Source organism: Lentinus tigrinus (genome assembly GCF_003813185.1).
Source record: "Lentinus tigrinus ALCF2SS1-7 unplaced genomic scaffold L226scaffold_34, whole genome shotgun sequence".
In the NCBI taxonomy this organism is placed as follows: domain Eukaryota; kingdom Fungi; phylum Basidiomycota; class Agaricomycetes; order Polyporales; family Polyporaceae; genus Lentinus; species Lentinus tigrinus.
In genome coordinates this window covers 16,798-42,804 of record NW_027137943.1, presented here as the reverse complement: position 1 = coordinate 42,804, position 26,007 = coordinate 16,798, and the positions used below count along the sequence as shown (strand labels likewise).

The window sequence follows — 26,007 nt, the reverse complement described above, 5'->3', positions numbered from 1 at the left end:
CGCGTTTGCTGTCAGCCTGCGCAAGGCCGTCCCGAATAAAACTACGCTCGGATGAGAGATAATACAGCTCGAATGTATGACCACATTGCGTATGATACTAAGTACAAGCTTCGTACGTTCACAATCGAATTATTCAGTCCTTCGTCCCCTTCGTGCTGATGCGTATACGGCGGGGTGTGCCCAGTTATCAAAGTGAGCTTGGAAGCCATCAATGCACGCGGTTAGCAAGCCGGACAGGTGACTGGGAGGATGGCTTACAGGGAGGGAACAGTGCTTAGCGGACAGGTGCGGACCCGGAGTCGGGACTTCTTCTTTAGCTGCAGATGGAGATTAGCACTGAAAGAGACAGAGGGTGCATACATACGTACCCTGGCATAGTCATTGCGCTGTTTCTGTTGACAATCCTTGAGAATCTTAACCACAATGGAGTTAGCGGCGACGCACCTGCTTCTCCTCCTTGGACAAGCTCTTGAAGTGCACTTCGAAGTCTTTGAGCGTGCCGCTGGTGGCAGCATACCACTGCCTTGCATAGTACCACCTGGCGATTGTGAATCAGTCGATACTCCTGGTAGACGTTGGATTGCGAAGACGTACTTTGCAGTCTGCATGTCATCATTAGGTGGCCACGCACCGGCAGAACGTGGAGCACGCTGGCGAGGGTGATTGTGATGGTCTCCGGCGTCGTCCGGGTGTGTCATGGACAGGCCAGCGGGCTCTGTAGTCGATAGGGTGGCGATTGAAGGGAGCGAGGAGATTGTCGTCGGGGGCGCAGATATTGAAGGCGGCGAAGTGTGAGATGCGCGGGCACTCCCATCAGGTTCGGGACCCGAAATGACAGGAGAAGCACGGCTTTGAGACACAGGGACGGTGAAAAATGGTGCCGGATACGGTTGATTGCTACGCGAAGGGACATGCTGACCCAGTGGGAAGGACTGCATGGTTGAACGCCTCGAAACCGTGGCTGGCGCACCACTGGCACCGTCCGAGTCTGCCCTCGGCGGGTTAGTCTTCCCCTGGGTCACCTCTGTCTGTCACCATAGAATGCATATATGCGTGTCCAAACTCACCTCCGTCCCCCGCCCAGCCGCTGACATTCTGTTCATTCCAGATGAGCCCTGTCCGCCATTCGATTCTTCGTCCATAATCTGCTTGAGACGCCTGAGCGCTTCAATGAGACCCTTGTTGCGGTACTTGGAGTGCTCGCGGTATTGCTTCTTTGTCACAGGTCGCCAAACGCCCCCGCAGAGCTCGTTGCAGTAGCATTCATGAGTCGCCTTCGGCTTCGCCATGACGGAGGCAGGTGCAAATGCGCGGAGAAGCTAAGGCAGGGGAGAGCAGAAGGACTGGTGAGCGAAATGGTGGCGAAATCAAGTCGCTTATCATGCGAGTGAGGCGGCGTCATCGACAGCGACGACACCATGTCTTGACAGCCAAGAGAGCAAACACGTCGCAGAGTGGCGCTGAACGCGTCACCAGGATTGGCGAAAACGCGCGTGACCGCGTTTCATACCGCCAAAAACGAGATTATACTCAGTGATACGAAAACAAACGTGAGTGTCCCGACGTTCATGCCATGGCCAGTACAAGAGGACGCCGCGGAGACAAGACAGTGGTATTGGACATTTCCACCTCGGCATAAGACATAAGACGAAGACAGACATACGCTGTGCAGTACAGGCAGGCGGGAAGTTTGATTGCGAGCACGACCGAATGATGAACATGTGGGGGTAGGCAACGCCCTGCGAGAAATCGTTAGCGCGCGGCCAAGCGCCTTACCCGCGTCTAAGGAGTAGATAATATATGCCGAGATGCCGACTAATCTCTTCACTAGTGTGTCACATAGACGCTCAACTGAGTGGCTGAAATGGTGCAGCTTCCATGGTCCCGTTTTCTGCAGTCCGCTATTGCCCTCCGATAAGGTTCGAGTTTGCGTGATTCATCGAGAATCACAATTATTAAGAATTTCTTCCGTGTCGATTTCCGTGGGGAAGACTGTAAGTGGTAGGAACTCCGTTACAAGGGTGCAGCAAGGTTCATGTACTCGCATTTGCCGTTGTTTTACCTAGCTTAAAAAGAAAGTGTACGGAAGAATCTATGTAAAAATGCTCATAGAATCAAATGCAGCAATTTTTTCCCGATATAATTGCAAGCAGCGGACTGCAGAAAGTTGGCACTTTGTGGGCCAACACGTTTAGGCGCTCATAGGGGTTCCATAAAGTAGCAGTATTTGTGGCCCCAAAACTGCAAATATCCCTCCCAAACTTGCACAGAGGTAATAGGAACATACTGCGTAAATATACGTTGAATTTATCTGCCAGAATGTAGGCGGAAAGCAATGGCCAAAATGGGCTCGTCATTGCATCTGGTCACGTGACCGTTGCATTCTCCATGTTTCCCAGCAATAAAACCTACATAGTGAGCTTGACACCTTTATGAACACCTATAATACAGTCACAATAGTTGATAGTATGCTTTAATGAGGTTTCTCCAGGTGATACAAAAGGGAAACAGGTGCTACACAGAGATGACCATAGAGCACCCCTCTGAACACGGCACGAAGCCTTATCTGTAAGGCGATAAGATGAGATTTCTGTGATCTGGCTGATTATGCGTTGTTTTGACGCCGGATCTTCGTTATCTCTTTGATAGACGCTGGCCGTCGAAATAGTAGGGGTTGCCGCTCCCCAGAACATGAGCAGCGATGGTCGAGGCGGCATACACAGGGACGTTTACAGTGGTAGCCCGAGACGAAAGGCACCAGAGCCAGTAAGCCGCGCCCGATCACTTCGCGGTCGTGTCCTTGAGAGCTTCTTGGCCGCCGTGGTCCAAACGATCCTCGTGAGACGTTCCTGAGCATGCCGTATCAGAAGAGCGTTCATAAAGTATGAAGACTGTGTTGCGCTCACCACGATGTTCACGTAGCAAATACAAACGTCGCAATCGTAGGAGGTCCCGCGCGCGCAAGAGGTTTCGAGAGAGTCCAAGACGAAGAGAGGAGACGAGCCGGATAAAGATAAGAGATGAAGGAAAGAGAGAAGAGCACGAGTATTGCTGAGCGGACTTGCGTATGCGCGGAGGCATGGTGCACGCCGGCACTGAATGGTACCGGGACGTCGACGACTCTGCAGCACTCGATCTGGTCTCGTGTTTCTGCTATGGGCTCCGGGCTGACGTGTGGACGCGACGAAGAACGATGTTGTCTTGAGCGGGGCTGACCGCGGGGGACGGGATCGGTCAAGACGCCTGGTAGAGCGACGCCCGCCAAAGAGTATCGTCGAGAGGAACGTCCGCGGCATCGAACTTGACCGGTGGAGGAGCGTAGGCACCGCACACGAGAAGCGGAGAGACCCGGGGGGTGGTGGCCGCGGAGGCTTGTACCATGGCCCCGGGTAGGGGAGGGTCGGGAGGACGAGTAGGATGATAGACGGCGAACATATCAGGTGGACGGGTTGGGTGGAATAGGTAGGAGTAGGTGTGCATGCAACGATGAGATGATGGTGGTTTCTGGAGAGGAAGAAGCGGACGCGGCGGAGCGCCCTTAAACCCAGGAGAGGTGGAGGCTGACATGCGCGCCGCCATCTGTTTTGGGGGAAGCGAGTAGTAGTCCGTCGAACCGGTACGTTCCGTACTTGCTGTGAATCACATTCGACCGGCATCTCTAATGGAGAAAAGATAATCGGGGCAACCAATTCCAGGGCAAGACACTGATAGAACTGTACAAGAATAGTCGTGAGCCCCGCAGCCGGAAGACACAAGTTTTCGCCTCAGTTCAAAGCTGAGACGTCAGTCGGGCACAGCAGGAGTCCAAGCGAGCGCGGGATTGATTGCGTGGACAGGATGCAGCATGCGGAGATGTATACAGAGGCAATCCAAGACCGAAAGCCTCGACTCAGGTCAGCCAGGTTCCTCTCAGGAAGACGACCCCATCCTCCACCCAGCTCCTACGTGGCGCAAGTAAGAAGTCTGGAAGAGCATCGTGCCCTGTTGCTGAGGCGGGCGACAGGTGTTTGTGGTCTGACATTCGCGTTCAACAAATGCTGGGAGATGCTGGTGACGTCCAGCTCACCTAAAGTTGCGTCCTCGCACTTCTGGGGTGACCGGGGGGGGGGAGTTGAGTTGAGGGGCAGGTGCGCTGTGGACACAGGATTAGGAACGCGTTGGCAAGGGTAGCACGATGTACTCTAGCTAGAGTACTCACCATGTCCATGTAGCAATCGTAGTCGTAGAAGATCCCGCGCATGCAAGAGATTTCGGAGAGTCCAGGGCGAAGAGAAGAGACGAGTCGGACAACGGAAAGAGATAAAGAGAAGAGCACGAGTGTTGCTGAGCGGACTTGCGTATGCGCGAGGGCATAGTGCAGGCCGGCACTGAATGGTACCGGGACGTCGACGACTCTGCAGTACTCGATCTGGTCTCGTGTTTTTGCTGTGGGCTCCGGGATGACGTGCGGACGCGACAACGGAGGTTGTTGTCCTGATGAGGGCTGGCTGAAGGGACCGAGATGAGTTAGATGCTCGAGGGTATGAGCCGGTAGGCACTCACATAGTGCAGTGATGCCCGCCAAGGAGTATCGTCGAGAAGAGCGTCCGCGAAGTCGAACTTGACCGGCTGAGGGAGCATATGCACCGCACACGAGAAGCGGAGACCCGGGGGGTGGTGGCCGTGAAGGCTTGTACCCTGGCCCCGGGTGGAAGAGGGGTCGGGAGGACGAGTAGGATGATAGACGGCGAACATGTCAGGTGGGCGAGTGGGATGGAATAAGTACGAGTAGGTGTGCATGCAACGATGAGATGGTGGTGGTTTCTGGAGAGGAGGATGGGGACACGGTGGAGAGCCCTTATACCCAGGAGAGGCGGAGGCTGGCATGCGTGCCGCCCTCCTGTGGGAAGCGAATAGTAGTCCGTCGAGCCGGTACGCCCCGAGCAAAGTCAGCCTTCGAGCCAGATTTCATTAGCTCACATCGATGAAGGGATAGGGATAGTGTCGTGTCTCTCATAGTTTGCACGAGAACACCCTAGGGAGGGTAGTTATCTACATAGTCTTGTCAATCTAGAGTTGAGATGCGTGAAGGATGCCTCCCGCTACGGTTGCGAGATTGTGAGATCCTCCATACTACGCACGGGTATAGTCTCGTCTCCGTCCATGGCCTGTACACGTTAGCCGAGTTGTGAGGTCCGCTGCAGTTGTGGTGGTGGACTACGGGAAGATGGTTCGGAATTTCCCGCAGTCCGTACATGAGGTTATGATTTATGCGGGATCCGACTCGGAGCAGGCGCTTGCTGGCAAACATCCTTCGCGCTCCCCTCCATTGTCTCTAATCGCTGTTCTTTTCTCTTGCTAAACCCACATCTTGATCAACATATGCGACCACTCATCTCTTACGACGACATAACAACGACGCCTCAACCGGCACCCACCCTTACCCAAACCCATACAAACGCTACTGCAGCGCACCCTCCACCAAAGAAGAGGAAGACAACTCCAAACCAGCGCCAGGGCGGCTTCAGGTCACAGCAACAGCACTGGGACGATCCTGGGAATCAGGCACTCCCTATGACCTACGACGATACGCCAGCGACAGCCTCTCCGGCGACCACGGGAGCCGGCATGGACGGGGAGGCTGCTGAGTATTACGAAGAGGAGGAGGAGGAGGAGAGCAGGGAACTCACGCATGACGAGATCTGGGACGATTCTGCGCTAATCGACGCGTGGAACAGTGCAGCGGCGGAGTACGAGGTACGTGTCTCGCTCTGAGCAAGTTCCGCTGCCCATCCGGTGCTGATTTCGTCATCGCTCTCGCAGGCCTATCATGGTCCCGGCAAGGATTGGAAGAAAGAGTCAGTGAAGAAGTCTCCGCTGTATGTATTCGCTCCTCGCGTTCTCCCAGCTTGTCCTGCGGTACTTACACCGCATGTTTCAAGCAGTTGGTACAACGTCCCGCCAGCCCCAACCTCCAAATCGAGCTCAAAACAAAAAGCCAGCGGGTCCTATGCACCTGCTGTCGCCACCACAAACGGCACAAGCACCCACGAAGCCGATTTCCATGCATCCGCAGATACCGGGGCGAACTCCACCCCGCTCAACTTCGACACGTTCGTCCCGTCACACGACCCCTCCCTCGCAGCTGCAGCAACCGTTGCTGCAGGCCCTCTCATGGCCGTCCCGACAATGGACGGGATGTCCGGTGTAGGTACAGGTAGCGAAATGGCGATGGTAAGCCAGGACGAGGCGTTTTCCCGCGCGATGACCGCGATGTACTGGAGTGGGTACTGGACGGCAATCTACCACGTGCGTTTTGTCCCTATTCTCTGCACATTCGTATTCATACTCAGGACTTCGTGCTTAGTCCCGCAGGAACGAGCACGCCCAGCAAGGTGGCGCCCAAGTGAACCGTGACAATATCCAGCAGGAGGAAGAGAGCGTTGAAGAGGACGAGGACGAGGATATGTTGCCGGCGCAGCGGTGACTTGGTGTTGGTGGCGAGATGTGACTCAATCTCCTGTAGGTGCTTGTTCCTTGAATGGAGACGACCATCCATGCTTACACTTCCCGTGGATGCGTTGAATTCATTCACCATCCACGCAGAGCAACGCCTCTCTTGTAGTCCGTATAACCGTCGGTAAGTGCCTCATGCTGTTATATGCTGCGCAATCGTGGACCGGTACGTATCGTCCCTTGTATCGTATATGAACATAGTATAGTCACGTTCAGATGTGTGAGTACCAAGGGAAGGTAACGAAATCATGAATATCGTGGTACAAGGCATCGTAGTCCTAGCAGTTACAGAGCAATCTCCACGTCGAGCCGTGCGAGATACGAATACACATCGGGCGACATCCTGTACTTGAGGTTGCCCGCAAATATGATGAGCGACCTCGATTTTTTGCGGAGTGACGCGAGAGTCTGCTCGAAACACACGTCATACCATCAGCATTCATCCGACAAGCGATAGAGCGGGAATAACGCACCATCTGCCGCGTGACGTCGGGCAACGACGATGCCTTCGTCTTCTGGTGTACAGCGGCGAGGACGTCCATCGTGAGCGTGAGGAATGTCTGCAGGTTGCGCTGCAACGCATCCGGAAGCTCGCGGAACTCCTCCGCCCGCTTCGTGATCTTCGCCACGTCTCCATCCATCGGGATGAGGTCCGTCGATTCCATAAGCTGCATCCCCCAACGAGCACTCAGCAACCCGTCCACATCCCACAGAGCACACGCAAGAACACGCACCTCCAAAGCAGTCTCGACTCTCCCGGCGTCCTTCGCGTCCATCGCCTCGCGCACGCGCAACAGCCGGATGACCGCATCGCGCTCCTTGCCCACCGCGCGGTTCGTGCGCTCGTAGTGCCGCAGGATGTCTGCGGCAGTACGCTCGATGGCACGCGCCTTCTCGTCGACGCTCGGCTGCGCAATTGTGTTGCCCAGCGCGTGCGCGAGCACCCCGATGACCGTCGCGTAGTCGCCCGCGAGGTTGTACAGCTTGATCGCCTCGGGGATGCGGTCCGCCTCTGCGGACGACTTGGCAGCGCGGATGAGGATCTGTTCGTTGTACTCGCGCGTGTCCTCGAGCTTAAGAAGGGATGCGCTCTGCTCGATCGCGCCGCTCTGAAGGGGGAGAGGGAGGTGCTGAGCTTAAGCAATTGCACCAACAAGATACGCGGAGATGCGACGTACGAATCGTGTTCCATCCGGACGGAAGCCACCAACGAGCTCTTCCCATGCCGCGCCAGTGTTGGAGAGGACGATGATGCGGCGGACGAGCTCCCATGCGTTCTCGACCTGCTCCTTCCCGACGCCTCCAGGCTGGTCTGCACCGAGGCACACACAGTATACGTACTGTAGTGCCTCTCGGGCATCCATCCGGACGAACTGGCGAACATAGCGCCAAATCAAGGTCGAGAGACTGAGAGCAGGCGGCGACACGGGAGAGAGTGTGACTGAAGCACAAGTCAGCTAAGTCATCCAGAGATGTCGCCGCGGGTGAGACTTACGAGGCGTAACATCAGACGTCTCAGCTCGTGAGGGGACGCGCAAGAGGCCATGGTACGCAAGTGCGATGGCGAGGTGTACTGCCTCGACCTCCGTCTCGTGATGGTCCCAGAGTGCCGCGACAGCCTGTCGAGGTGCTTAGCGTAGGACTTTCGAACAGAAGCACGCACTTACCCGTTCAAACTGCCCACACATCAGGAGCACGCCAGCCCAAACGCCCCTCTTGGTACCCTTCTGCCCGGGCGCACCATCGAAGTGCCGCTCACCATAGTTGAGCAGCACCTCCGCCAATCCCCTCAAACCACCGAGCTCATCCTCATCCACCTGCGAGGACAGTCAGAATACAATTTCGCGCTTTGAATGTTAGTTGCTCACCATGGAGAGCTGGAACCACAGCCAGTCCTCGGTGGTCACAGTAACCTGTGCAACGCTCCTCCGTGTCGGGTCAATCTTGCCCATGAGCTTGTATAGAGCAAGCTTGAAGGGATCTGCCGTTGAAGAATGGAGCATATGCGCGTTGTATGCGGCATGCAGCTGGTCTCGGTGCGGTTTGGGTAACCTGCATGACTGCTCGTCAGCTGGGAACTTAGAGAGGATGGTTTGCACTACATACCGCCTGTCTGGCGATTCGACCCAAGCCCGGAGGTGGCTGAGGAAGCTCGACTCGCGATGTTCGATAGCCTGTTGATACCGCATCGCCTCCTCCAATGCCTCCTGCGCGTGTCCAGTCCGAACAAGGTAGAACAGCTTCGCCCATAACGGTTGGCCCGCCACAAGCTACGAGTCGCGTCAGCCTCCTTGTCGCAAAGACGAGAAGAGCTAGCACGTACCTCAATCCGGTCCTCCCACTCGCCGTTGCGGTAATGCCTCACCAACACATAGGCGCGAATTTTGTTCGACACACTGGGATCCCCACCAAGACGCGCCTCCGTTGGACGTGCCTGTAACGTCCGCTCAATGACGTCCCAGTACTGTTCCTCCAACGCCTCACGCGCGCCCTTCGCGATCTGCCTCCGCAGCTCGACCGCTTCTCTCGACTCGGGATCGCCGAGATACGCACGTGCGAACTTGCGCTCGATGAGGGGCGCGTTGAGGATATGTGCGCCTGCGTGCGCTATTGGAGGCAGCGATGGGGGTTCACCGGTGATTTTGGCGAGGACGTGGAAGTTGTGCGTGATTTGGACCGAACGAGGCTGATCATAAACAGACCGCATGAGCCATCTCACGGGAGAACAAAGCGGTGCCATAACTCACGTCCGGGTTGGCAGACAGGGAGGCTTGTATGAGGGAGTGGACGATAGGGAACGACGTGCCACGAAGTCTGGCTGTATTGAGCTCCGAGACAACGCGGTCGTACGCCATCATCTTGCTCTGCATCTGGAGGTTCGGACTCGGTCCGACACTTGCCTATATAGTGACGTTGATGATGAATATACTGTGTATCGGCAACCGTTCCATGTCGCAAGACTAGACTGAACACACTCACCGACAACAGGTTCTTTCCATGCGTACTCTTCTTAAGGTCCGTTACCGCCCTGTTCTCTCCTCCAACGCGTGCTCCCAGCTGCTCAAACACTCGCTTCTTTCGTGCCTCCCAGTCCCTACGTCCACGGTCTTCCAATACACGGTAGAACTCTTCCTGCGTTTCTCGCCGACCTTCCTCGATCGTAGAAATGAGGTTCTGTTCATGAGCATGACGAAGATAGCCTGCGACATCGGTATCCTGGAGCGCCTGAAGTGGCGAAAAGGTGGTTTGTGTGTTGAGATGTGCGATGGAACTCGCAAGCGCAGGCGCATCAACATGCGCCTGCGCGAGTAGGTAGTTCCTGAAGACGTGTGTTCGAAGGTTGTCGTCTGGGGAAAGACAAGCTCACTTACGCGCGGCTGGTGTCTGCAGAGGTTCCAGGTTGTCTCAAGACGAGTCTTCGTGATTGTGCTTCAATCTGGTCAAGCGAGAGATTCACAGATGGTAGGTCAGGGCGCGACAGGTGAGAGGTCAGCGCTTTGGATGCATTCAGCAGCGCAGAGAGGTCTGCGGACATCTTGTCTGGCCGTCTTCGTATAGGTGAAACCGGGTTGGGGAATGCTACAGACGGCAGGGCATAGAGCAGGAGATGGGTGGCGGGAGAAAACAAGGTCGTCTGTCGCGCCTTCGCGGTCAACGCGTCTCGAGGCATCTCCCACGTGACATGGACGCCCGAATTCAATGAAGGCTTCAACCGTAGGTTACTTGACTCAATGATTTGACTACCTCGAGCATCTCATCTTGCGGATGCCACCATGTTTCATGCTGCATGCTGGACGAGGTCGAGCTAGGGCGGCTGGGTAATATATCGCACACGTGGATGTCGATTACAGTGAAGACCCATCTAACATGATGCCTCCGAGGTCCCTGAGTTCGCAAGAGAGCCGGAAGCGAACCTTTTAGTCCGTGTTGGAACTTTGGGATCTTCCATTGTGATGCTACGATGAATGAGAAACGTTTCTCCATTGCAATTACTATTAGGTGTCATCAGGCTGCATTTCCATGATTCTACTGATCTCATGTCCGTCCCATTGGACACGATGGGGGGTAATTGAGTGAGCGTGGGGTGGTTAACTTCAGTGGTATGAGCCTTGCCAAAGTCACATCGTTCATCGCCGGTCTGCAAGTCGTTCTTAGCTACTATGTTGAAGTAGGTGACATATGTGCAGTGCAATCGTACAGGGTGGTATAGCAAAATGAGCGATGCTATTGAAGCACGTCAGTAGAAAGTATCTTCCCATACTCTATTCACCTCCGGGTCTGTCGCATACTCAACATGGGGCATATCTGGGCATTCGTCGCTGTACTCGACATCTACGTGCGGGACGTATGTGCGCAGTCGGGCCAGCTCCGCGTCGTCAAGTGTGAATCGCAACGCAATGCTCAGGATAAGGCGATTCAGGTAATCGAATGAGCCCAGCTCGAACTGGTTCAACACCCTCGAAAGGCTGAGCTGTCTCGCTTCGCGCGGCTTCAGCAGATCTCCGTACCGGCCCTCCTGTATGATTTGGCGGTGCTCTGCGTCACGGTTATAGCCATGCACGAGGCGAACAGTTTTGAGGCGCGTACAGTTGAACCCAGGATCGCGGACGTCAGGAAGAAGTCCGATGTCTGGCTCTGAGTCGCACTGAAAGTGGTCGGTGACGATGGAGACTACCTCGAGAGCGGGGAGAGCGGAGAGGCATCTACGCAGGACCGCTGAAACGGTGTCACGGTCTTTCCAACTGTCGGGCCAGAAATTGACGATCCACGCGTCGGCGACGAACTGCAGAACGGTGTTCGTATTCGACATCGTGTGTGGGCCTGGCATACCGACCCGGGTGTCTTCGCCCACATCCTCCTGCAGTAGCGCCCTCCTCAGCCAAGATGCGGCGATCGTGACACCGTACGGCACCAACAGGGTTTGTGTAACACGAACAAAACTTGGCGAGCCGACATATGCGACATTGAGGTGGTAGAGGTGGCCGTCGTGCTCCCATCAGCGCTGGGATGACTTCTTCAGGCCGATATAGATCGTCTTCACAGGTGCAATCGAACCATCAACAAGGTAGTCGTCCGGTTTTGAATTCACCCAATTCCCTACAAGAACGTGCAGGGAGGATCCATCGGGGTGCTTCGGTAGTCTTCGAAGGTAGAGATATAATGATCTCAAAGGATCGCCTTTGTTTTCATTCACCAGGGTGATACGGCGGAGGCAGGGGAGTGAGACAATTATATCCGACTCGGAGGGTATGTACGGCTCATTGGCCATATTTCGCAAACCGCCGGCGCTGAGGATAAGACTCTGCAGATTGGGGCAGCGACCCAAGAGCTCGATGATGCAGATGTCTTGCATGTAGTCGTTTCCCAGAAGTGCGAGATGAGTGAGATCAGGAAAATGGCACCCAGGAACGACGCTGCATGATTGGAGAGAGAGACGGTGGAGGTGCGAGATTCGACCTTGAGCAAATGGGGGAAAGGGTTCACGGACACTACCGTTTATGGCAGCGTTACCGCAAGAGAAAGACTCCAGTCGCGGATATAGGCATTCAAACACCTCGTCCCAATGAAGTGCATGGAATTGCCAGACTTCGATGTGCAACTCGCGCAGTCGAGCACTGACCTCGGGCCAGAGTCCACGCAAGTCCTCCGACCAATTCTCATCATCCTCCGACGGCGCAGCCAAACGCACGTGTACGCTCAATGAGCAAGGTCGACTGCGAACGATCGCGTTTCGCATGAGGCCTCGCAGTTCCGGCTTGACACCTATGCTGATTGACTGCCACAGAGCGGGGTGGGAGAGTGTGATATCGCGGAAGCGGCGGCATGTTTGAGACAAGGGGAGGAGCATAGAGATATCCATGCTTGTCCTGAGCCAGACAGCTGTGTTCTCCGTGTTGGGAACGTACTCCAGGATTCGATGCCAAACCTCGGCCGGCAGGCTGAAAACCGACATGGTCTGTGACTGATCGGCTGATTCGATGGACTCTTTGATCATGTCCAAGGTTAGTTGGCATGATGCCGAGACGAAGTGAGAGCTACTACTGACCGATGGTTATACGAGGCAAAGCTCGAGCTGCAGCTGGGCGCAGTTCGAACAATCTCGTCGCTTGCCGCACAGCCGCTCGAGTCCTCACGTGGCGATGGCGCTTGCACTCTGTGACCTCCGAGTTTCAAAGTAGTTCAACATCGAATGGAACATCCCTCCTGATTCAACAGGACAACGTAATCTAATGACATTCTAAGGAATCGAGTGTCTCGAGCACAAACGAAACCATAAGTCATGACATGCATAAAACGGTGACGCCACATTAAGCATCTACAGGCAGCGACTCGGTGGAGGCTGATAGGACATGGTACAGTAAGTAGTCGTAAGATGCAGCTCGGCGGGTAGAATCAATATGATACCCCAGCCCAGTACAAGGGACAACCGGATGCTTCCGGCTCTCTAGCAAACTCGGGAAGTGGCATATCCGGCCTTTCGTCGCTATACTCAACGTCCACCTGTGGAACGCATCCCCTCAGCTGCACCAGCTCCGCCTCATCAAAGGTGAAGTGCGACGCAACGCGTAAGACAAGACGGTCCAGGTAATCGAATGCTCTCGTCTCGAGCTGATCCAACAACCTCGCCAAGCTGAGCTGCTTCGTCTCGCACGGCTTCAGCAGCTCTTCGTACTGTCCTGCATCGACAATCCTGCGGTATTCGACATCGCCGTCGTAGCCAAACAGGATACGGGCAGTCCTCAATCGCGGAGAGTCGAATCCCGGCTCGCGACCGTCAGGAAGCAGTCGCAAATCCGGGACGGCGGATTGGTGGAAGTGATCGAAGGCGATGGAGACCACCTCGAGGGCCGGGAGGGCGGCGAGGACCACACGCACAAGGTCATCAAGGGGGTCCCACCAGTTACTGCTGGACCACGTCCATGGCGAGGTTCAGGAGCCACACCTCGGTGACGGACCGCAATGCGGACTTGTCCTGTAGCGTGCGCTTGAGCCAATCTGGACCTTCCGTAGCAGGATGAGCTGAGGGTCGAATTGTGGTCCCGACACGAACCAAGCTCTGCAAGCTCAGAAACGTTACGCTCAATGTATGATTTGAGGGCTCCAACGGCAAACGCTCCAAGCCGATGCGGATTGTCTGCGGAGGCGAAATGGGGTGACCAAGGAGGAGCGCACCTGCATCACAGCGCTCCAGCTCGCGGTCGACCCCGAGAACCTGCAGGGAGCTATGCGGATGTTTCGGTATCTTCTGGAGGTAAAGACGGAGGAAGTCCCATCTTAAATCCTTCAGAGCCACGCGACGGAGATGAGGGAGGGAAAGATCCAGGTAGAAGCCTGGGTCGTTGGGAACAGCTCCCTGCTTGATGTTGTGGATGACGAGGCTCTCCAGATTGGGACATCGCGCCAACAGCCCGATCACCCTCCTATGAAGCAACCTGATTCCCCCTAGAGCAAGATGGCTGAAGCTCGGATAATCGCACCGTGGGCGAGCAATACGAGACCTCAAATCAAGACGACAGAGCTTTGGGGAGGAGGCACTGGTAAATGGCAGGGAGGATTCGTGACGAGGTTGCTTGGGAGTCATCTGCAGTCGTGTTGTTCCAGTCCGACTCACTTGTACGTTGGGGTACGAGACCAAGCGGCAGAGTTGCGGCTGGCTTGCGGCAATTGCCGGTCGCTTGGCTGTGGGCGCCAGCGCAAGGCCATACGCTTACACCACTGTTTCCTCTAGCGTGAACTTGGCCTAAGTACTGTCACCTCCTCGAGTTGTCTACCATGCAGAACACTCTGGCTGGTTGTATTGATATAACAGCTGCCGCAGTTCGCAATGTTTAAGTAGGCCAAACTTTGACTAACACCAGTATTCGAGCTAACGAGAGTTCTCGCTGACTCGTCGGAGGTGACCCTTTGGACAATTTCAGACTACAACTTTAAACTCTGTCGGCGTACCATCCCCATTGCGGATGGTTAACCAGGCTGTGCACGGTCTGGAGTGCACCCGGAGACGATAGCCCAAGTACATGCCACCGCATCCTTGCACGGCGCACAACCTCAAGTGATCGTTGTGAGTTCCGTCCGGGATACCACCCTTTTCTGACCGGTACCCATCAATAGGATCTAGGACGCATACCCCGGACTCTACCGGTCCTATTGGTGCACACCGCGCGGCCCACACCCAGCCCGCACCTCACCCAGCCCGATCTCCACCATGCCACCCGCGGCGTGCCCGAGAGCTCGACGAAACGAGCCTTACAAACTCCCAGCGTCCCAGCGCTCCTCCCGGTCGCATCTTGCCACTCCACGACGTCCATATGGGCCTCCCGCGCGCGACGGACCCACGCACCCCACGACGCCAACTGTGGCCAGCCGCCCGCAAGCACTTGAGCAGAGGACCCGCGGAAGCGGAAGGTTTTGCACGGCGGGCGCTCCGAGCCTCAATGTGAGTGCCCCCTCCGACGCCGCAGGTGGATGTGTTGATCCATGATCCATCCGTCCTCTTTCCCCGACACCTTGATGTACCAGTTGTACTTGCTTTGATCCAGGGTGCGTGATACAGGATCCATCTCTGCGGCCTGTGATTCAGATACACGCTGCACGGCCTCGCGCGGGTACAACCCACTTGTACAAGGTTTGTTCCCGGGCATGCACTGCAGTTGTGCACCGAGTGGCTTCGTGCGGCTGATATGGCAAGTTACTGACCACTGGAGCAGCGCCACGAAGGGCCCGAGCGCGCAGTCGAATACACATGCCTCCTCTCACCAAACCCTGCCATTTATCGGCCCTCGGGACTGCCCGCTCGAGCATCAAGCCATCATGATCCCCTTGGTGAGTATCTGAACCCAGCGCAGGATCCAGATCCAGATCACTTACTATGTATGCACTTATGCGCGACTGCGCATCAAAACTCGACGACGCTACTGCCTCGCGTCGCTACATTGTCGTTGATGCGCCTCACGACCCCGCGACCCGCGACCCGTCTTCAGTGTTCGGACCCGGGAACCGGTACACGGGATATCCTCGCTCCTCCTCGGGCTCGCTCTCACCCTCATATCAGGAACGCATCACATATTAGCTCGCCTGCGACGCCCATCAGCCCGGGGCCCCGTCAGTTCATGGGGGTTGAGGCGGACGAAGCGGGGGCACCATCAAGATTCAAGATTCGTAATTGACGACTTGCAAGCGAGCGTGCATATACTGTACAGGCATATGCTGGGGTGAGTACCTCAGACCTACTTACATACATGTGCAACGAACTGATGGCGTGACGCCCCTCTAGGGAGTCAATCAAGCACAAGCACAAGCGTGGTACGATCATTCAATCATTGTCAAGACGTACGTACTCTGCTTCGCCACCGTCACTCGTGTAACAGTGCTGTATCTCCCCGTGCGATGTGAAGCACTTCACTTTACGAATAGGAGCGCACGCTACCACTTACAAGTTATTGATTGTGGCCGGCTGACCCACGTACTCGAGCATCAAGCCTCAAGCCTTACATACACGACCCGCCCCGACCCTGCGACACCGGACAAGCGAGAATCCCAAGGATCAATGTATGTAAGTACTACATAGTACTCAATCCGAGACACGGTACGCGAAGGTATATGATTACCGGGCCCGCGAGCTGTCCTAACTCGAGTCTTGTAGATCAACAAAACACATTAGCATGGGAAGGCACAGTACAGTACAGTACACTTGTACAGCGGATGCCCATTGCCAGCGACGCTTGTCCCAGGACTCAGTCCGAGCCACTGCAGAGTGCGCGTTCGGTCAACCTTGGCGAGTTGCTCCGCGTGCAAATGCCAGACTCCAGTGGTGAGTATCTTCTTTCTCCTTTGTACCGACTACTATACCGTCACCCGTTCCGACGGTCGCCGGTAAACGAGCTGATGGCGCTACCTCCCTGAGTCCTCAGTCCCGAACCAGTCAATCAAGCGCAAGCATGGTCACATCAAAACCAAATCAAGACGTACTCTACTCCTGCTTCGTGGAATAGTGCCGCATCTCCTCTCCTCATGCGACCCCGGCGTGCCGTGCAGCACTTCACAAGTTACGAACAACCCCACGCACGGTCATTGGTCACTTACGAATAAACCGCAGCCGGCTGACCCGCAAACTCTTGCACAACCCCACCCCCACCACGCCGCTGCAGCCTGTGACAACGGCCAGCCTCATTGACATGCCGGCATCAGCCTTGAACCACGGTCACGAAATCGCAGCTTCAAGGATCAACCTCGCTGCAAGCCCATGATAACCGAACAACCGGCGGGCCAGTGCAGCCTCGCAGCCTCCACCCCTGCAACGTTGCTAGTACGAAGTAACTATACAGATGCTTATGCTTAGCAGGGAAAGGTCGTCGAGCTGGTGATTCGCACGGCCCCCTGCGGTGCCGCGGATCCAGGATCCCCACGCAGTACATGGCCCGGTTCCCATACTACCAGGCAGGTTCGTCAGGCGGAACAACCGCCGCGTTGCTCTTCAGGCCTCAGGCACTGGGAAGCTGGCACTGTGAAGAAGCCGCGTAACCAAGCAGTCGGGCTCGCTCACAGCTCACAGCTCACAGCTCACAGCTCAGAGCGGCACCGAGCGGCACTCATGCACTCAAACTGTTTCAATTCGCACACGTACGTCACTTCTACTTCTCTACTTCTCTACATCTCACAATCACAAGGGCCGACTGGCGACAAAGGACACGGGTGCGGGCCACAGGCCACGAGGACTTCGCATTCGGGCACGCACGTACCTCGAGCCTGAGCACCGAGTACTCGAGTAAATAAAAATCAAAATAATACGCATCGTACGTGCTTGCTTGCTTGCTTGCGTACGGAGCGTGCGGCGTGTGTGTTATACTGTAGCGAGCCTTGTCTTGAACGTGAACAAGTGCTTCCGCCAACGGTCACCAACTCGGAACTCCGCCCAACGATCAATCAATCTCAAGCGTACTGTAGGGTTCCACACACGGTACACCCGCCTCTCCTGCGACTAGCCACTAGCCACCAGCTACTAGCTACTAGTATAAGAAGGTTCGTCGCACTGTGCGCAAGACGCATCGCATCGCACTGACGGTCCCGGGCCCCGGCCGGGGTCGACACCTTCAATTTTCAAATGTCCAAGTCCAAGTCCACACCACCCGCGCACACGCCCACGCACACGCACGCACGCGCAGGGAAACCGCGAAAGTCTATCGATAATTTCGCACATGTATATATGTATAATCGGCCTAATAGCTATAGTACACGTACTGTACGACAGTAGGTAGTAGGTAGTATCAAACCCGGAGCCAGGTAGCATTAACCGGCATTCATAACATAGAAACGCAACGCGATGCAACAACAACGACGGGACATCTACAGTAAGCGGTACCGAATCCAAAGGCAAAGGCGGAAGGCGTGGGCTACCCAGCCGGATGTCGAATGGGCCTGGGTGCGCCTACGGGTGGTGGTGGGGGTGGTGGTGGTGGGGGGTGGTAGTGAGGACGGAGAGACGAGGGAGTGCGTCGAGCGTCGAGCCTGGCGAATTATAGCTAGTGAGTCCATGGCATCGAGCGAGGGATCAGGGGAGAGGGCGACAGGATGAATGGCAGCGGGCGCGAAGATAATGGAAGAAGAGGCAAAAGCGAATAAGTCACAAGGTATAAACAGCGGTAAGGGTAACGACGAGACAGGTATATCGACAGTAAAAGAACACAGAGAAGAAGGGAGGAAGGGAGGCAGACAGGGAGCAGCAGTAGCGCATATCAGCGGGAGGCACAGGTTCTGAGATCTGACGGGCCAGGCAGGAGTCGGAATAATGATAATCGTACACAGCATACAACGAGAGCACAGAGAGACAGTCGCAGACGGCCAGCGAGGTTCCGAGTCCGAGGATGGAGAGATGGAGAGAGGGAGAGGGAGAGGGAGAAATAATGGGAGCAGCGCACAGCGGGGCTCGAACCACCGATCAGAAGGTGGAGAGCGTAATGGGGCCCGCGGGCGAGCGCGGCTCCATCTCGCGGGGCGCGCGCAGCTGGAAGTCTATGAGGACGCCACAAACGTCAGCGATCGTGAACGCGCGTGGCAGCTGCTATCGAGAGACACTGACCTCCATGAATGATCACCGGGTTGGCGCGGCGGAGCCGGCGCTCCTCCTCCTCGCGCTCGAGCTCCAGCTCGTACTCGGCTTTGCGACCGGGGATGCGCCTCGCGACGTACTGCGGAACGGGCTTGGGCTCCCACCTGCCGCCTCCGGTAGCCTTGCAGATGCTGCTGGCGCGCTTGAGTGGATAACTGTCAAGCTCGCCAAGGGAGAGCTCCGAGTCCATGATGTGAATACCGCCGCTGGGGATCGGAGTGGACGACCGGAGTGGCGAGGCAGGGATGCGGGGGGAGGTGTGTGTGCGCCGGAGCGCTGGGCGGGGAGTGATCGAGTTCAATGGCGAGCCATCCGGGGGAGTGGATACCGAAGAGGAGACGGAGGAAGAACCGGAAGCAGTAGCGCTATCGGTGCTGCGAACAAGCTGGATAGGGTTCGACCGGGAGATGACGGGCGAACGGGGAGACTTGTTGCCGTGAATCTGGTCATAGCATTCGTCGCATATGCGAGCGTCGATGACGGGAGAGGTGGGAGAGTCGTAGAGATCAATGGGTACGTTACGAGGGGGGTTGAGGAATGACAGATTGGACGTGTCGAGCAGACGGGTGGTCCTGCTGGAGCACTCGGCACAGAAGACGCCACCACACTTGCGGCAGTGCTGTAGATACGATGAGGACGGAGAGAGGGATGATAGAGTTCGATGAACTCACATGTCTGCGTTCCCAGATGGAGAAAGCCTTACGGCAAAGGAAGGTGTCGCAGTGAGCGGCCTGGGAGTCGGGCTGTGCAGAGGAAGTTGAACAAGTAAGTCACGTGAGATTGTGTTGACAGGGCGAGATGAGAACAAAGATGGGTGGGGAGGATGTTGAGAAGACGACGACATACCTTCCAGAGGCGCTTCGGGAGAAGGACGGCAAGGTGCTCGTTCCGTCGGGGGCGGGGGATGGAGGAGGAGGGGTCCGGGGACGAGGAGGGCTCTGAGTGGCACGAGCGCGCGTCGAATGACGAGCTCATGGAAGAGGTGCCAAGGGAGGTTAAGGCATCTGTGGTGTTGAGGGTTAAGACGCGGCGCAAGGCGTCGATGGGTGACATACCCTCAGACATGACGCTGGATGCATCGTCCTGAGGAGAGGCGTGGTGGTTGGGTAGCGAGCTAAGGCGGGAGGCGAGGGCGGAGGCGAGAGACATGCTGGGCGCGGTGGCTGATGAGCGGGCGCGGTGGGTAGGGGGAGGAGGAGGAGAAGGAGAGGGAAGCGGAGGAACGGAATGGAATGGAGAAGCGGAGGGAAGGGCCTCTGGGCGGAGGTGTCGCGAGGACGGCGGGGACGAGATTGGATTGTTAAATACGGTCGCACAGATGGGAGGGGACACGCGCGGCGTCTGGCCCGTCGCCCTGGCTGCCCCCTGCCAAATCGAAATAAGCTTTCTATCGCTGTTTCATCGCAACTTGCCGTCTTTCGGCCCAGCGGTCGGACTATCCCTCCGGCGCCTGATTCTGTTTCCCCGAGGCTCCGCCCGCGCCTGGCCGCCGCTGCTGCGCCCCTCCAATCAGCGCGCCAGCTGTTCAACAGAGGAAGCCCCGGATGATGAGCCTGCCCCGGGCAGAATTCCAGGCGGAGGCGACACGCGGAGGCATGTGCAAAATGGCTCCGTCCGGCAGTGGCTGGACGATATTGTTAGCCGGAGTGCACGTCCCTAATCGGGGCAGCTTGCGCCCCTGGCTCCCACGATCGCAGAGCCCTCCCTGTTCTCACGTCAACCACGCCGCTGCGTCCGCCCATCCAGTCTGGCTGCACGTCGTCCGCGGATCCCCTGCGCTGCTCCTCGTCGGTCGCGAAGGCGATGGCGACGACTTTCTCGGCCAACGCGAGCGAGCAGCCAACGAACGAACGTCACCGACTCGCCCGACGCGTTCGACGGAGAAGGTCGGTGCGTCGTCGCGCGCCGCGTGTCTTCTGGGAGCGGACGGCATGCGTCGCGCGCGTGTTCCTGCGCGCAGTTCCATGTCGCCCCCGACGCTTCCCGCGCGCGTCGGCTGCACATGCACGCCGCGCCTCGAGTCGATCGCGCTGTCCGTCGTCCAGTCGCAGCGCCCCTGTATCAATAACGCGGCTCCTGGCTGCCGATTCGCCGACAGACGAGATTGGCTGCAGGGCCCCCAGCCGCGGACAGCTCATTCCGTCAATCTCGACATGTCTTACCCTCCCTTACGAGATCGAGCCTCGTTTCTTCTGCCGACACACACACAACGCCGCGGAACGTGTTCGCCCACGTCGGCCCCGGCTCATCTGTTCCCCCTTTCTCAACGCCGTCCTGGTCTCTGAGCACACGTCTGCCAGCCCAGACTCGTGTTCTGTGCCTGCAATGAACCGTCTTTCTAGCTTCTACCTCAACCAGCTATGTTGTCATTCTGCGGACCGGCCTCGCCCGGCCGACATACATACGAGACTCCCACCCACGCTGGAGGCTGCGACGGACAACATGACATCAACATCAGACTGAACGCGACACCGAGCATCTATCCCTGCATTAATCCCGCGCCGCGCTGGCAACCTGCACATGCTCCCTGCCCACTAGCCCCCCTCGAGTAGATAACCGGCCGCCACCTCTCCCACCGTCCCACCCACCTGCGCCATTGGCCACAAGGGCCCCGGGCCCAATAACAATATCAACACTCATCCTTCCGCAGGGCGCACTAAACCACTCCGGGCGACCTCCTTGCCTCCGCGACCCGGGAAATGGCGGTCGGAGACGTCCTCGACGGCCATCATAAGTTGCCAATTCATAACTGTCTTGTCTGAGTCTCGATTCTCACCGCGCCCGAGCTATGTAACAAGCCCCCCTCCCCTTCTGCCCTGCCCGCATTAGTCCTAACGCGATATATTACGGGACGCCCGGAGTTGGGCAATGGGACATACTTACTGCTACACCCGACGCCGATGGGCAAACCTTGTCTGCTCGTCTCCGGTCTCCGGTCTCACTGCTCAGGGATCTCAGCAGTCACTAGTCAGGACGCCCTCCGACCTCGCTCGCAGGCTTGTCAACAGTCACGGTCTCCCAATCCTACAGTGCCAATGCTGTTAGTGTACTTAACTCCGGCTTTCCAATCTCAATGCGGTCTACCCCCGCTTCCCCGGGTCGGTCGCGGGAGCCTGAGTAACGCCAGTACCACTAACGCCAGTGCTACGTGCAAACTGAAGCTCGCGGATCCTGTAGGTGCCACTTACTTATAGTTACATGATGCGTCCGTCCATCAGAGCCAAGTTACCATCGCCATCCACCCATTCATCCATCCAGCGTCCACCTAGCGTCAGATGGTCCACTCTCCACGGACCAACCGAGAAGCGAGAAGCCCAGAACCAGGCTGCCAGTGCCAGGCAAAACGCGCCTCCCAGCTCCTCGCGAGAGACACCCCCAGATGGTCGACGTCCAAAGCCCCGCTCGTCCTCGGGGAACGTCACAACGTGGCCGCTCGCCGCGCGGAGCCCCCGGGCCCTTTGTTTGGAGCAGAAACGATGCCTCAATGTCATCTGCACCCGACACTGGTCAGTCGTACTCGACCAAGTTACTCTTACTGTACGACGACGAAGACGACGTCGGCGTCTATCGGCGTCTTGGCCTTGGACGGGCGGGTGCATACAGTATGTACAGTGCTTTACAAAACTGTTTCCAGAAATTGTGCTCTGGCGCTATTTTAATAATATCTCCGTAACGCGTAACCCTATTAACATGATTCAATTTGCGTTCAATTGCAGTGTTTCTTGGCTTTCCAACGATATATAATATGTGCGATTTCGATAACTTTGGACCGAGATAATATTCAATCTTTGACCACACCTCCTGGAAACAGTTCTGTAACGGGCACTGATCCTTGATCCAATCCAATATTCTAGTACTTTGTGTAGCCCCCCTTGGCCTCCAACACAGCCTTAATCCTAGCAGGCATGCTCTCCACCAACTTCTGGCACTCCTGCACTGAGATTGCCTCCCACTCCACCTGAACCCTCTCCCACAACTCCTTCATGGACGTCGGAGGCCTCTCGTATGCGGCAAGCTTCCGTTTGAGGTTACCCCAGAGATGCTCGATGGGGTTGAGGTCTGGAGACTGTGGGGGCCACTCCATGACTTGAATCTTGTTCTCCTTGAAGCACCGTTTGGCCTTCTTGCTGGTGTGCTTGGGGTCGTTGTCTTGCTGGAAGGTGATGTCGTCGATGTTGTAGTCCCAATGGTAGATGGAGTTGACCAGCTCGTCCTCAATGATCTCCACATAGAGGTCGGCATCCATCTTGCCATCGATCCTGCAGGAGTGGCCAGTCCCCTTCCATCCAAAGCACCCCCAGAACATCAAGCTTCCTCCACCATGCTTGAGGGTGCCCTCCACAAGGCGGTCACTCAGCCCCTCTCCATGCTTCTTCCACACCCACTTCCTCCCATCTGACCCCACCCTGTTGATCTTGGTCTCATCTGACCAGATCACCCTCTTCCAGTCCTCCACCGTCCAATACTTCCTCGAGAGAGCGAACTCGTACCGCTTTGTCTTATGTGCTGAGGTGAGGCAGGGCCGTTTCTTCTTGGTAACAGCCCCCATGCCTGCCCGCTTCAGCGCCCGATGAACGGTTTGGACAGAGACATCCCCAAGGAAGGTATCCCTGAGGGCTTGGTGGACTTCTGTGGCTGTATCGGCCTGGCCAGTCTTGATGAGGTGGGTAGCACGGCGGACGGCAGTGGGGGAGAGGAGTAATGGACGGCCACCCTTGGACTTGGGGACCTCAGGACAGTGAGCGGAGCGGATTTTGCTGATCTGACCCCTGCTGACACCAGTTCGGGACCTGATGGCAGAGGTAGAGAGGCCTTGTTGGGCAAGAGAGATGATGGTTTCAACAGTGGCAGATGGAAGCGGCGGGGGCATGGTAGTGGTATGAATGTGAGGTATCTGAGCATGCTGGTGAGCTGGCATAGCACTGTTCAACATTATGTAATATATTCACACAATACCATGTGACCTAATTGCCTAAAAAGTTCAAAACAGCCCGACTTTGACATAGGATCAGTGCCCGTTACAGAACTGTTTCCAGGAGGTGTGGTCAAAGATTGAATATTATCTCGGTCCAAAGTTATCGAAATCGCACATATTATATATCGTTGGAAAGCCAAGAAACACTGCAATTGAACGCAAATTGAATCATGTTAATAGGGTTACGCGTTACGGAGATATTATCAAAATAGCGCCAGAGCACAATTTCTGGAAACAGTTTTGTAAAGCACTGTACATCCGCCAAGTGCCCGCCCCGGTATGGCGATGGGCGCGGTGGGCGCGATCCCATTGACAACGTCGGCATGATCAGATTCAACGCCATCCCCGGTCAATCCACGCTGAACTCCGAGCGCCGCTGCAGGATTGGACACCGGCCGTGCCTGCCGCTGCCTGGGCACTGGGGACTGGGGAACAGTATATACCGCGCGCCCCGGCCTGGCGCACGCTGTTGCTGTTGTTCGGGACGTACGTGCGTGCGATGCGTGGTCGAGCATGGAACGTTGGGCCGTCAGACTCAGACAGAGCCTTGGAAGCCCGGGGTCGGGGTCTGTTGACATGTCAATGTCAGGGCGAGCGAGCATGCCAGCGTCCGTACGTCCGGAGCATGCGCTCGGACATACGCCGCTGTCGGCCGCACGTACGTACATATTCGCCCACAGAAAGTACGTTAACGTTATTCCCCCTCGTGTCCCCTCGTGTCCCCTCGTGTCCCGATGGCCCTGCAGCGCTTCAGCTGGCATGTCAACGTCGCCTTCGGGTACTGACCAAGCAAGCGTTATGCGCCGCGTACACATACATACGTAGGTAGCAGTCAGGCATCAGTGCAGGCTTCCGTCTTGCATCCTGCTGAATGATTCCTGATTCCTGAACCTTCAGAGGCTTGCTTGCGCGTGAGGATCCACAGCAACTGGCATCGACCCGGGCCATCGACCATTGAAGACAACGGGAAATGGTGCTACGCGTCCTGGTATATTACACTTGCCATCGTCAATGGGGTTGTCCCCGACACCGCGCGGACCTGGTCCCCGCTGTACAGGACTACATTGTCAGCGCAGCGAGAATAGCTCACATCCACATCATGCAGCGCACGGCGAGAAGGTCGGACTGAGAACGCACGCCCATATACGGACAGCCTTTTCCATCCGATTCCCAAATGCTTGCAAGCACCGCGAGCCTCCGAGGTAAGCAAGGTACTTATTTACAGACCGGACTCCGACCCGGACGTGTACCCAACTTGTTACCGTGCGTACGTACGTACTAACGGTACAGCTACGTTCCCTACATACCTTCTAGCGTGCGTTGCGCGACGACCCACGCCTCCGCGCCAGGTGCGTACTCACCTATTCGCCTCACTTATGTACCTTATGTGCTGTAACCCTACTCGGTGTGCATGCTCTCGGCCTAGTGCTAGAGCTAACGCTGTCAATTCGCCGATTGGCTGCTTCCTCCCGAGCAACCAATCATAGAGAGGGGGGGGGGGAAGATGGCTACATAGAAAGCCACCGAATTGCCGTACGCGGCGTCGTTGCCGGCATGTAACTACATACATGTTCTACATAGGTACGCACTGCGCAGCGCGGCCACTCGCGGATCGCGATGGCAGATATCATACTACTTAGCCCTCCGACTCCGATTTGACACTGACAGACCGCGGGCACTCAGAGAGGCTCGTATCAAACTCAGACTATATTGAAGCACTCGATAGCAACCATGTAGACACTAGGTAGCACTGTCGAGTTCCGGTGATAGACCTGCACGTTGCGTGCGTGAGATCGAAGGTGCGAGAGTCGTCCGAGCGTCCACAAGGGGAGAGGAGGGAGGAAAGCAGAGAGAGAGAGGAAAGAGGAGAGACACACAGGGGTGTGTCGAGCTGCAGAAGAGGAGGGACAGTCCAACGGGACGTCGAGTTTGTCGTAGATAGTTGCTATAATAAAATTGTCAGTGTCGTCGTCGTCGTCAGAATACCATAGTCTGCGATTCTATGTTGAAGAATGAACGGTCGGGGGTGCTCTAACTCGCGGTCTCGAAGGGGAGGGAAAAAACTTGTCTATAACGACGGTACCGTAGAGTTTTTATACATGAGTGAGCGGGGAGTTTCGGAAGGTGGTACAACGAATTTCTAAGTACGGTCGGAAGCCGACGGCGTTGAGTAGGGAGTCGGAGGAAAGGCGGAGACAAGGGGAAAACACGAGAGGGGTGGAGAGCGTCAAGATCCGGGTAAGCGAGGCGCGTGCACGTGACCGTGTTGCGCTCGCTTTCCCCGTACGAAAGTCTATCATAACGAAGGGGGAAACAATGAATAGTGTATCATAGGTGTGTGTGGTGAACAAGATAGATGAGCGGAGGTGTTTTGTGGTACGATACGAGCGGGAGAAGCAATGAAAATCGCGACAGCGCGGAGCGCTGTCGT

General features: G+C 56.4%; 10 protein-coding genes across 10 annotated transcripts; 3 read left to right on the top strand and 7 right to left on the bottom strand.

Annotated features, from left to right (window-relative positions):
• Window positions 1-44: 44 nt before the first annotated feature.
• Window positions 45-1,699, bottom strand: L226DRAFT_562618 (uncharacterized protein). Its single transcript, XM_067683511.1, has 7 exons — window positions 1,664-1,699; window positions 1,068-1,319; window positions 595-1,013; window positions 445-538; window positions 369-392; window positions 259-317; window positions 45-197 (listed from the first exon to the last, which is right to left on the bottom strand). Exons 2-7 carry the CDS (start codon window positions 1,287-1,289, stop codon window positions 188-190), a joined length of 828 nt encoding a protein of 275 aa, XP_067531329.1. The 5' UTR covers window positions 1,290-1,319; window positions 1,664-1,699; the 3' UTR covers window positions 45-187.
• A 1,535-nt stretch (window positions 1,700-3,234) lies between these two features.
• L226DRAFT_574428 (uncharacterized protein) lies at window positions 3,235-4,734 on the bottom strand (the record flags this gene model as incomplete). The annotated part of the gene is made up of 3 exons (XM_067685043.1): window positions 3,235-3,579; window positions 4,199-4,483; window positions 4,543-4,734. 3 exons carry the CDS (start codon window positions 4,732-4,734, stop codon window positions 3,235-3,237), a joined length of 822 nt encoding a protein of 273 aa, XP_067531328.1.
• A 581-nt stretch (window positions 4,735-5,315) lies between these two features.
• Window positions 5,316-6,536, top strand: L226DRAFT_615888 (uncharacterized protein). The gene is made up of 4 exons (XM_067686838.1): window positions 5,316-5,736; window positions 5,803-5,858; window positions 5,925-6,288; window positions 6,347-6,536. Exons 1-4 carry the CDS (start codon window positions 5,362-5,364, stop codon window positions 6,464-6,466), a joined length of 915 nt encoding a protein of 304 aa, XP_067531327.1. The 5' UTR covers window positions 5,316-5,361; the 3' UTR covers window positions 6,467-6,536.
• Window positions 6,537-6,592: 56 nt separating this feature from the next.
• Window positions 6,593-10,114, bottom strand: L226DRAFT_562617 (nucleoporin-interacting protein NIC96). The gene is made up of 12 exons (XM_067683510.1): window positions 9,867-10,114; window positions 9,475-9,814; window positions 9,243-9,395; window positions 8,819-9,181; window positions 8,602-8,765; window positions 8,364-8,547; window positions 8,163-8,312; window positions 7,991-8,114; window positions 7,674-7,936; window positions 7,230-7,604; window positions 6,969-7,163; window positions 6,593-6,903 (listed from the first exon to the last, which is right to left on the bottom strand). The coding sequence occupies exons 1-12, from the start codon at window positions 10,028-10,030 to the stop codon at window positions 6,781-6,783; spliced, it is 2,598 nt and encodes an 865-aa protein (XP_067531326.1). The 5' UTR covers window positions 10,031-10,114; the 3' UTR covers window positions 6,593-6,780.
• A 618-nt stretch (window positions 10,115-10,732) lies between these two features.
• Window positions 10,733-11,305, bottom strand: L226DRAFT_469509 (uncharacterized protein; the record flags this gene model as incomplete). Its single annotated transcript, XM_067676228.1, has 2 exons — window positions 10,733-10,995; window positions 11,041-11,305. 2 exons carry the CDS (start codon window positions 11,303-11,305, stop codon window positions 10,733-10,735), a joined length of 528 nt encoding a protein of 175 aa, XP_067531325.1.
• Window positions 11,306-11,407: 102 nt separating this feature from the next.
• On the bottom strand, window positions 11,408-12,487 carry L226DRAFT_219435 (uncharacterized protein). Its single transcript, XM_067672985.1, has one exon. The coding sequence runs from the start codon at window positions 12,446-12,448 to the stop codon at window positions 11,492-11,494; it is 957 nt and encodes a 318-aa protein (XP_067531324.1). The 5' UTR covers window positions 12,449-12,487; the 3' UTR covers window positions 11,408-11,491.
• A 401-nt stretch (window positions 12,488-12,888) lies between these two features.
• On the bottom strand, window positions 12,889-14,099 carry L226DRAFT_615885 (uncharacterized protein; the record flags this gene model as incomplete). Its single annotated transcript, XM_067686837.1, has 2 exons — window positions 13,464-14,099; window positions 12,889-13,402 (listed from the first exon to the last, which is right to left on the bottom strand). Exons 1-2 carry the CDS (start codon window positions 14,075-14,077, stop codon window positions 12,889-12,891), a joined length of 1,128 nt encoding a protein of 375 aa, XP_067531323.1. The 5' UTR covers window positions 14,078-14,099.
• A 383-nt stretch (window positions 14,100-14,482) lies between these two features.
• Window positions 14,483-15,003, top strand: L226DRAFT_538571 (uncharacterized protein). Its single transcript, XM_067681526.1, has 2 exons — window positions 14,483-14,557; window positions 14,615-15,003. Exon 2 carries the CDS (start codon window positions 14,702-14,704, stop codon window positions 14,975-14,977), a length of 276 nt encoding a protein of 91 aa, XP_067531322.1. The 5' UTR covers window positions 14,483-14,557; window positions 14,615-14,701; the 3' UTR covers window positions 14,978-15,003.
• Window positions 15,004-15,056: 53 nt separating this feature from the next.
• On the top strand, window positions 15,057-15,975 carry L226DRAFT_219370 (uncharacterized protein). The gene is made up of 4 exons (XM_067672984.1): window positions 15,057-15,318; window positions 15,477-15,495; window positions 15,548-15,707; window positions 15,770-15,975. The coding sequence occupies exons 1-4, from the start codon at window positions 15,136-15,138 to the stop codon at window positions 15,858-15,860; spliced, it is 453 nt and encodes a 150-aa protein (XP_067531321.1). The 5' UTR covers window positions 15,057-15,135; the 3' UTR covers window positions 15,861-15,975.
• Window positions 15,976-18,430: 2,455 nt separating this feature from the next.
• L226DRAFT_469524 (FYVE-domain-containing protein) lies at window positions 18,431-19,576 on the bottom strand (the record flags this gene model as incomplete). Its single annotated transcript, XM_067676231.1, has 4 exons — window positions 18,431-18,504; window positions 18,572-19,220; window positions 19,273-19,344; window positions 19,448-19,576. 4 exons carry the CDS (start codon window positions 19,574-19,576, stop codon window positions 18,431-18,433), a joined length of 924 nt encoding a protein of 307 aa, XP_067531320.1.
• Between the last annotated feature and the right edge of the window lie 6,431 nt (window positions 19,577-26,007).